Here is a 10,605-nt window from a genome sequence, read left to right as displayed (position 1 = left end):
TTTGAGGCCGCAACTTTCCAAAACGTTTCCATGGGGTTGCTACACAATCTGGAAAAGTATGTGATTTGATTTTAGTACTTTCAGGTCTGGATAAGTATGAAAAAATACAATTGTTTGAAAAAGAATATTTGTATTTCCAGAATTAATCCTCAATCCCATTGTCCAAAGGTTGTATAAATCCACCCATCCATCCATCCAGCACTATTACTTACACTCTGTTTTTTGCAGCTTGCATTTTTCAAGCCTGATCACCGTAATATGAGTGTATTTTCTTTATAAATACATGGGGAAATTTTGTATTTTTATCTTAAAAGATGGCCAAAAAAGACCAAGAGCTCTCAAAATGCAAGTCCGGAAAACTATGGGAATCTCAACCACAGAAAGGTGCAGGATAAAAGCTAATAGTTTCTCTTTATAGCTCTCTAACGACACCTGCTGATTGTAGGGCGTAAATAACAGCAAACCCATGTTTATTAAGCTCCTGAGAGCAAGTCAAAAGTGTAAACTCCCTGTATCTTTCTTGTTGCTCTCGCTATAACAACAACAAAAATCTGCACATTTTAAATCAGTGAAACTATACAGCCATGCCTAAAACGACACAGGGCAGAAAAGAAACTTAAGACTTTGAAGAAGAGGCAGCTGGATCCAACTATTTGGCTGATTGAGGAGGAGGAGCTGTGGACTACTAAAACAAAAAGGTAAGAGGTAAGTGAAAGTTTCTCCAAATAAAAATCTAGTTCTCCAAAAAAACAACAACAATGTTTTATCTGTTAATTTACAAAGTAGCAAAGTAGCCTCTTGTGTGGTTGCACAAAGGGAGCATATCTTTATTGTGGATCTTAATATTTGCTTACTTTGCAACCCACACTGTTGTTAATATGGAACATAAAACAATGAACTCTTGTTTGCCTAAATATGCATTTTATGCAGCCTTACATTCACTGTGTTTTATTCACAAACATCAGGTAAATGATTAAGTAAATTAATACATGCAAAACAAATACAGGTGCATCTCAATCAATTAGAATGTCATTGAAATGTTAACTTATTATACTAATCCAATTTTAAAAAAAAGAAGCTTCAATTAGATAAATTACGCACAGAGTAATATATTTTGAGCATTTATTTCAGGTACATTTTGTTAACTATGGCTTACAGCTAATGAAAGCAAAGAATCCTCCTTTTATATTAATTATTGCATCAATGCAAAAGATTATGAATGATGCCCAGACTGCTTTATTAGCAGCATTCAGGTCATCTGTATTGTCAGGTCTGGTGTCTCATCTTTATCTTGATGATATTCCATAGATTCTCTTTGGAGTTTAGATCAGGGGAGTCCTTTTTCTCCTTAGCCTACCTAAGACACTTGTGACATTGTTTTTGGTTCAAGAGTGGCTTAAAAAAAGAACATGTCAGTTGTAGCCTATGTCCTGGATATGACTGAAGGTGGATGCTTTTAAACCACTTGTTGTGCAACATGTGTCACCTGGCGACCATTTATTACTGGGTGGAGATGTGGAAATCCAGCCATTGACTCCTGCTGCAGTCTATGTCTTGTGAATCTCCCTTAAACTCTTCAATGTGTTTTGCTATGACGGGTGCGGATGTCCCTGTTGCTTTTGCACTTTTTCCTTACACTTAACTTTCATTAATATCTTTGAACACATCACTCTGTGAAATAACACCTTCTTTAGTAATGACCTTTCATGGCTTACCCTCCTTGTGGAGGTAATCAGTGATCAGTGTCTAATGGTCTGCTGTCAAGTAAGCAGTCTTCCCCATGATTGTGTGACATAACATAACATTTTTGTTGTAAAAATCCCTTTACTGGTTTGTATAATATTCTGAAAACAGTCTAGGTCCTCCCTACATTTGTTCACAAAATATGTTTCCATTATTGATGCCAAGGGCTCGCACTGAGCTTGGGGGAAAAAGCATTTAAGAAAATCGCATGGAATCAGCTCCAGAATGAGCTACATTTGAATGAACTCGCATCTCAAATATACAGTATACATTTTGTTTTTTAATGTATTTTCTGCATTGTGGCTGTCTCTTTGTGCAAACAGGTCATAAAGTTGCTTCATTGAGGCAGAATGCAAAATCCCTCCAGATAAACATTTGTCACAGTGCCAAACTGAAACCAAAAGTGAGTTTGTTCCCGTTTTCCTGCAAAATACGCACTTTTAAAATCTGCTGATTGCTCTGTTTCTGTATCCTCTGGACTCCCCCTTCTTTGGCAACATCTAAAAACACTAGAATAATCACATTGTGCTACACTTCGAGCTCGCTCGCCCGTCTTGGTCTTTATTTAGACTGGCATATCACCACGTCACAAGATCTTTGTCCATATGACTGCGAGCACGCTGCTGTATTGTCAAAGGAATGAAAGAGCCCTCTGTGGGGATAAATGGATGGGGAATTGGACAAATTTGTTTTGATTGTTCTTACCAGAATTGGTCAGGTGGGGATCCATGAGATGAAGCCACACCAGACATTAAAAGTGTCTGGTGTGGGATGTTTGGGATTTTAGAGGGATTTTGACAGAAATATTTGGCATTATTTTAAAAAGTATGTAATTTTTAAATTTCATGGCTGTAGGTGAGACTCCTTTTAATTCAGGATTGTTATCTTTTTTATAAATGAAACCCGAAGATGACCACACATGTCCAAAATACAAAGGTAAACTAAGGCCTAGCTCAGTTACATTGAAGAGGATCAAATTAACAGCTGTAATGTTGTTAACACGGCTGCAAGAGCAGAATCATGGAGGTCATTATGTGTTATGCAATTGCAGAACTGTCTTCAGTGTCCCTTCCTTCCTTCCTCTCCTCCCTCTCTGCGTTCAGCTGACCAAAGTAAGTATCCGTCTGTTCCTCTTCTCATTATTCCTTCATAGCAGTTTCACCTGAGCGGTCCTCCTGCAGAAGGCTCACACATTTGAACTCAGCTCACTGCAGTTATATTTGTTGTATTGCTAGAGGTTGTGACTTGCATGTGAGGAGGATTCTGCTTTTTTTTTTTTTGTAATTCAGAAAACATGGGACAAAAGGCATCTTTGGCAGAAGAGGCGGATGAGGCGGTGGAGGTGTTCTCAACAATCAGTGGTAAGGAGCTCCGCTGTTTCTGTCACCTTGTTCTCTTTTGTTCTTTGTATTTTATAACCATTTTTACTTCATGCCTCATGGATTAGCTGGAATTTTCTCAAGCAATAAGTTACATTTAAATTGTAATTTCTAATTGCCTCCCAGATTTCATTTGCCTCAATTTAATTAGGCTATCGCAATCTCAGTAGCCAACACCTTTCATAATATCACCCTAAAACAAAAGTATAGTTAGTATCTGCCAATCCCTATAAAAAAGGTTTATTTATCATTATAAAACAATTATAAAACAAACATTCATGTTGAGCTTTTAATTATTTATTTGAATTGTTCTTTTTTTAGGCTGGGATGATTATCCCACAAATAATTTAAGTGATTTTTGAAAATAAGAAACTGATGCACAATTGTGAATGTACTGATGATTTATTTGATTTTGTTTTATTGTGCCAAAGTAAAACAGACATTGAAATTAACCCTCAGCATGATGCTGCCACCCCCATGCTTGACAGTTGGTCCATTCTTTTTAGGCTTGACATCCTCAGCTTGACTCCCTCAAATACACATCTTGTCATTGTTAAACTGGACTCACTATGCACAGAAACAGGTGCTCTAGCAGTAAAATATATTTATCAAAATATAATATAATTTAATTTTGACCCTGTATAGATTAGAGGAAATCCTGAATAAATTCAAAATTGCGCACCCAATTCTTGTGTTAAAAAAATTGAAGCTGTATGTTGTATAATCTCTCCGCCCTGGAAAAAAAATCGAACAGGTCAAGGGTATTATTAAAAGCCTTCATGCCCTTGATGAAAGTGTGTAAACCTTTGACCAGCACTGTGTTGTGACCAGAATAACAGATCAAGGAAGGAACACTATTTCAGTAAGTAAAAAATGTCAACTATATGGACTTTCTTTTTGAAAATAATTGAAATCAGTCATCTTAAATGTCCTGTCAACTGTTTTTGATTTGTACAAAGTAATAATTAAATGAAAAAAACTATTTTAACATACAATAAATCAGCCTTCCCTTTAAAAAGGATATATCATTTATACTGACATACTCTTTTGGTTATTTTATTGATTTGCTGCTGGTTCTCCATATTGATGATCCCTTCAAGTTAGTCCTGTCGGTTCACAGGATCTCCTCACAAGGTCTACAATTTGTACCAAGGTCTTATCTCCATAAAATGCTTCATAAAACCTGGAAACTGTATAGTTTAGAGCCAACATGGTATTTCCTTCGGCTTGTTATACAGTACCCTTTACATGCATTGGCACCCCTGCCTTGAAAAAAATGAATCTTTTATTGCAGCTGCATAATCTGTCATTGAACAACTTTCTGCCACATCTTTTTCATACTGCAGGGAAAGTAAAGACAACCATTAGTCACTCTGATCAACTTAAATGAAGTATACATTAAAAGTAGGGCGGCGGATTGTGACACTCATTTTTGTGTGAGATGATTTCACTGCAATAAATCATATTTTATGTAGTAATAAATACACCATCTAAATAAATTGTTTGTTTTTCTTTAAACAGAACATGTTTGTGACCTTTTAGAATGCCGTTGTGGTGTTCTATTTAAATAAAATCAATTTGCTGCCGCACTAGATTTTTTTATGAAACAAAATTAAGAAATGTAGAAGAAAATCATAGTTTTTCCTTTTTAGAAGAATATGTGAGATGTCATCCTGAGATTAAAATCTGACTTTTCTTTAAGAGAATAATTTGAATGTTAAATTCCTTACAATCAGTTGTAAAATTGATGACATAAAATACCTTGTTTCAGTTGAGATGAAATGTTGTGGATCAAATCTCATATCTCTGAGACCCTCTGGCATCTCAGAAGGTAAAACGTTTGGTAGCTGGCTAACTTTAGACTTTAGACCCCTTAAACTCCCTGGCTATATTATGATGAGCTTCCATGTTGCCCAAAAGTCTGTTTCTGATTGGTTGGTTTAGGTGGAATTTCAAATTGAGTCAGAGAGGGGTTCAGGAACCAAACTCACAGAAAGCTTTTGTCCAGAAGGACCCAAGTGAGTCAACCGGGATTGATCACCTTGTTTGTGAATAAAAAATGGCCGTGCATCTGTTTATTTTGAGTCAAACTCTGTGAGAACCATGTTTGTATTTCCCACCTCTTCATTGTGTGGTTTACTTAATCCAGCAACCTTCTGAGCATGCCCTCTTTGCATTAGAAATCTGGTTCTGAAAAACCTTCAGACTTCCAAACTTGGAGCAAGAGAAGCAGTACTGTCCCATGTGTGCAGACGGGTCTCTGGACCAAAGAGATGAGCATAAGGTGGATGTATTTCTGTGGAGATGGAGGAGTTCTCAGGAGATAAAGATGGCAAAACATGTTAAACCCAGAAAGGCACTTCACCCTGGTTCTGAGCAGATGTTGATATGAATGCTAGTGGATTCTCTGGCTGTTCACAACCTTGGAACTTCTATTTTTATTCTAAGGTTTTTCCATTTAATCTCCTCTCTTAAATAATAAATAAGTCCAAAAAATTCAAATTTAAAGCATCAAATTCACTTTCCTATTGACATCTAAAAATTCAACAGATATTTGAGTCTTAACTTTCCTATTTGTGGAAAAAGAGCTCCTGTTCCATTCAAACTGCCAATAATCAAGTAGTGTGTAGTTCACTTTACTAGTTAGTTTAACATTACTTAAATATTCATTTACTTGTTTTTTCAGTTTAGCCCAATGGATATAAAGACACATGATTAAATACTGAAAATGTCTATCTTTATTCTTTGAATAAACATTAAGCCTAATATATAAGAAACCACCTCTTCATTCGTGCTTTGGATGACGTGAATTTCATCATAGTCATTTAAAGTGGCTGATGGTTACTTCATGGGTTGCAACACAATACAGTTTGGTTAAAAATAACTTACCCAGCCTTGCTTGCACAGTCAGACTCTTTAGGACTCACAATTATGGTTACAATGATGTTAGAAATTAAAAATTAAATTTTTATTTCATAACCCTTCAAAATATTTTGCTAGGCTAAAGTATCATGCTTTACAACCCACTTGTAGAGTAAATATGACTTTAATGAAGGCCTTACCTTAATCACATTTGGACATAAGTTTATCTATGTTTTCATTACATTTCCTAAACTTATTTCCTGTGACTCATGCATCATTTAGCTTCAGCTTTGTCAGAATTGCATTGATTTAGTTTTGAAAACACCATTCCTTTGATCCTGCAACTTTTTAGAGCAGAAAACTCTTTGCTTTGGCTGTCAGCAACTTAAGCCCTTGTCAGACAAGAAATACAGTGGTACTGACATTTGAAAGAGACAAGTATGAATATTTTCAAATATTATTAAGTTGTAAATCAATTCTTAGTTGTCATGAGAACACAGTCTTCAAGAAAGATATTGACCCAGAACCTGTTGGAACAATCCGGCTTCTTGTTTGACTGAGACTGTTCTACTTCACTCGACTTTCTGTAACTGACAACATAATGTAAAGCTGAAGTCTTTAAATTTTATTGTTAAAATAATTTAGAAAATGCTGAAGTTTGACCATCCGACCATGTAGTATGATGTAAACTAGGTCATCTGTGATTACTTAGATGCGCACCTACAACTTTGACCAATAGGCTTGCGTGTTCATCTGGAGGGAGCGAAGTGTCAACGCGCATGCGCAGTTGGGCACCATTGCGCGTGAAAGGGGTTACCGGGAGGTACAAAATAGATAAATCAGAACAAGGACCGAACTTACCAATTCCTCAGCAGAAAGAAAGTTTAGGCCGCGTAAAAATCTTTCTAAAAAACTTGCAGTGAGACGTTTACAGCTTTTTTTACAGGATGGAGGGATGAAAGATGAAAGATGAAAGAGTTGGCAAATTTCCTTTTGAACAGGTAAAAGCCAAATAAGTTATTGTATTTAACTAGTTATTACGAAGATTGTTTTTAAATAACACAAATAATGCTGTAGGTGATTGTTTTATGCTGCAGTAGTGCTAGTATGGCGCTAGCCTGAATGCTAACCAGACCTACAGTACATGTAATGTCAGTCTGTAGTTTGAACTTCAAGCTAACTGTGGAAAAAGAGGGAGGGGAACAAAAGGGGATTCATCTTACATGTAATAGGCGATTAGTAGTGTTCAACCTTGCATTTACCCTTTTATCTTTCTCAATGACATTGCTTTCTATTGGTCATACTGCGCGTGCACGTGTGTATAGGAGGCGTGGTTTACAGCATTTTCAGGTGGGGAGCAGGGGCGGGAGCTAAAACCTTCGGTGGCCGACAGATGCAAACCCGCAACATATGAGGAAAAAGCGCTGCAAACACATGGATGATGCAAACTCCATCGTTCATAAATGATGCGAACTTAAAAACACAAAAAACCAATGCAACAGAAAAACGCTGCAAAAAAAAAAAATGCTGCCATCACAGAAAACAGAGAGAAGCAAAAGGAAACATTCTGCAAAAATGAAAAGAGAAAGACTCTTGGGGAAGTCGATCACTAATATTATCGACCTAAATATGCTGTTCTTTAATATTGTAAAATCTCATGACCACCTACTTGAAAAAGACATGAAGGAAAACATACCTTTTCTTCCTTCCCTCCAAGTTTCTTCAGGGCGTCTTATTAATGTCTTTACTGGGGGTCTGGTCCCAAATGACTAGGTGGCCGACTCCCCCTGGTGGTGTGGTGCACTTCCGTTTTGTAGAGCGAGTTTGCAGATTATGGCCATGTCCCAATACCCACACTACACCCTACGCTCCTCTATAGGGTGGTTTGGTGTGGTTTGGTTTCGTAGGGGTTTGAGCACACTGGTTGCAACCGTGCAAAATATGGGAACGGGGACATTACTGGTCACGTCATTGGCTGTTGTAACTGCAAAATCAAAAATGGCAGTCTGGGCGCTGATGGTGTAGGGGTTAAGCGCGCGACCGTAAGCAGAGGCTACAGTCCTCAAAGCGGCTGTCTCGGGTTCGAGTCCCGGACCCGGCGACATTTGCCGAATGTCTTCCCCTCTCTCTACCCCTCTTTCCTGTCTGCCTACCGTTAAAAAATAAATAAATAAATAAAGGCCACTAGTGCTGAAAAAATATCTTTAAAAAAAAGGCAGTCTTACTGCTAAAATGATTTTAAAACTGCAACAAACAATCGTTTTCAGGACAAGAAAGTGCAGGAATTGAATGAATAGTCGTCTGTTATCCAAAACAGGAGCAGTTAAAGGACATTGGGGTGGAATTTGAACGCTTTGCACTCCACAAAGTTTTGACAAAGCTGATGGTGCGGTGGGTGGCTCTTATTCCAATTTAGCTCCCCCCAAAAAAACAGAAGACCGAACACATTTTTTCTGCACAGGCACAGGAGTTAGATCGTAGAACATCGCCATATTCCACCATTTTGCTCAAAACATCACATCCAGCAATGAATTGTAGGTAATATACTTCGGTGAAGTCTGCTTGAACGCTTCAATGCGTGCTTAGCCGAAGTGTAGATCGAGGGTGTGAAGGTTGGCGGGGCGGAAGACCACTCTAGAGAATTGGGATACACTACGCACTCAAACCCATCAACGGGAATGTGGAATTGAGGAACACAAGGTTGGAAGTCTTAACGTGCTGTTTATGAGTTTTGCGAATTTTTTCCCTTTTGCTTCTATTTTCTGTGATTGCAGCATTTTTCTATTGCATTGTTTTTTTTTTGTGTTTGTGTGTTTTGAATTTTTGTGTTTATCATTCATAAATGATAAGTGTGTTTTCCCTTTCGTGGCCCGTTTAGCCGTTTGCTCTATAGGTTGACATTTTTTAGGGAATCCCACGGGATGGGAGACAGCATTAGTAAAGATCATGTGACTGGGACGGTACAGGATAAACCAATAGGATTAGTAGCTAACCAATAGGAGGGAAAACAAACTAGGATCAATTGTCTTTGGAAATGTAAAACTGAGACTTTGTTATAAACTTTAAAAAAAAAACAAAAAAACTTGAATTGACGGTGCCATTGTGTAGTTTTTTTCTAAGAAGCCTATACTATCATGCCAGTCAAAGGAACTACATGACCCACAAGTCAACAGTGCTTCTGCTTGATGTTTTCCCACCTGCGTTCAGGATGGTGGGAGCAAACGCAGGTGGAGAACTGGATGTGGTAAAATTGGATTTGCTACGTAAAGTCAGAAGTAACGACTTATCTATTAAACTCATAGAGCTGACAGGAAAGTCGCAAATATTACTGAACTTCAGGAGAGTTGAATGTAGTGGTGTTAACACGCAGTCTGCTGCTTGTAAAACGTGTTTAGTCGTAATCAAGTACAGCAGTGATTAAGGGACACTTGTAAGGCAGATTCTGGATTAAATCAGTCCTGCATCTCTTCATTCATCAAACCAAAAGTACCAACATGTGTCAAGTCTCATCTGACCAACAAAAGTGCTGCATGTGCACTAAAGATTTAAAAGCCTTTACCACAGTAGAGGGGAAAGGCTTCATCAAGGGAAGATATTAAATAAATATGTTGTGAAATAGAAAAAATTGAATGTAACATTAAATGTACAATTTATTTAATACATCATTAAATATTAAGTGTACCACTAGTTACGTCATGTCTTTAAAATTATACTTAATTATTCAGTGGCACATTTAATTGCATAATAGTCTATTTCATGATATAATGGTACATTTATTGTTTCTAATGATGTATTAAATAAATAAATGGTACCTTTAATTTAATGGCACATTTAATGTTACATTTCTTTCATGTTACATTTACTTCACTTATAGGACATTCACAACATTTATTTATTTAATGATGATTTTATTGTATTAATTTTGTCCAGTTTGACCCTCCATTCTTGATGCCTGTATAGGAGGTCATGTCAGAATTTAAATCAGGTGTTCTGGAGCAGACACACATCTAAAACTTGCAGAGAAGGGGTCCCTGAGGACCAGGATAGGCGTGGTTTCCTTGTTTGATATTTTATTATTTCTTCATTATTGTTCTTTTTGCTTTAACTGGCCTTTACTACAACTAAAAGAGGGACCTAACTGGTCCTTCAAAGAAAGAAATTGCCAAAAAACCAAATTAAGAAAACAAAAATGGGAGTGGCACAGGAGTGGGAGTCGTCCTAAATGGGAGCGGGATGGGAGTGGGAGTCAATTTACCAGGAGTGGGATGGGACAGGATTTTTTTTTTATGGTGGCCTGGGATTGGGATGGGACAAGACATTTTTCGGTGGGAGCGGGATGTGACAGGAGAGAAAATCCACTCCCGTGTCATCCTCTAGTTTGCACCTGTAAGCCACCATACAAAGCTGTTAGATTTAAAAATGTCCTCTCTCTGTCTCTCTCCTCATTTAATAAAATTTAGGACTACTGCTTTAAGATTTTAAACATATTAAATGACTTTTAAAACCCTGCTGTATCACAGAAGAAATAATGGTCGCATATGCTTTTAAAAAAAATATATAATATTTTATTCGTACTCGTACTTGTCGTCTTCCGCTTCATCCGGGACCAGGTTGCGGGGGC

At 37.4% G+C, this 10,605-nt stretch overlaps 1 protein-coding gene across 1 annotated transcript in view; it reads left to right on the top strand.

Annotated features, from left to right (window-relative positions):
- The first annotated feature begins 2,066 nt into the window (after positions 1 to 2,066).
- The window catches only part of mcf2la (mcf.2 cell line derived transforming sequence-like a), a 63,845-nt gene continuing 55,306 nt past the window's right edge, over positions 2,067 to 10,605 (top strand). The window contains exons 1-3 of the mRNA XM_047355397.1: positions 2,067 to 2,146; positions 2,795 to 2,855; positions 3,033 to 3,104. Of these exons, the coding sequence (XP_047211353.1) occupies positions 3,038 to 3,104 (67 nt within the window). The 5' untranslated portion in view covers positions 2,067 to 2,146; positions 2,795 to 2,855; positions 3,033 to 3,037. The remainder of the gene's footprint in view (positions 2,147 to 2,794; positions 2,856 to 3,032; positions 3,105 to 10,605) is intronic.

The sequence above is a fragment of the Girardinichthys multiradiatus genome, chromosome 24 (genome assembly GCF_021462225.1).
Source record: "Girardinichthys multiradiatus isolate DD_20200921_A chromosome 24, DD_fGirMul_XY1, whole genome shotgun sequence".
NCBI classification, from domain to species: domain Eukaryota; kingdom Metazoa; phylum Chordata; class Actinopteri; order Cyprinodontiformes; family Goodeidae; genus Girardinichthys; species Girardinichthys multiradiatus.
The sequence above is the reverse complement of the archived record's forward strand: the minus strand, read 5'-3'. Positions and strand labels throughout refer to the sequence as shown.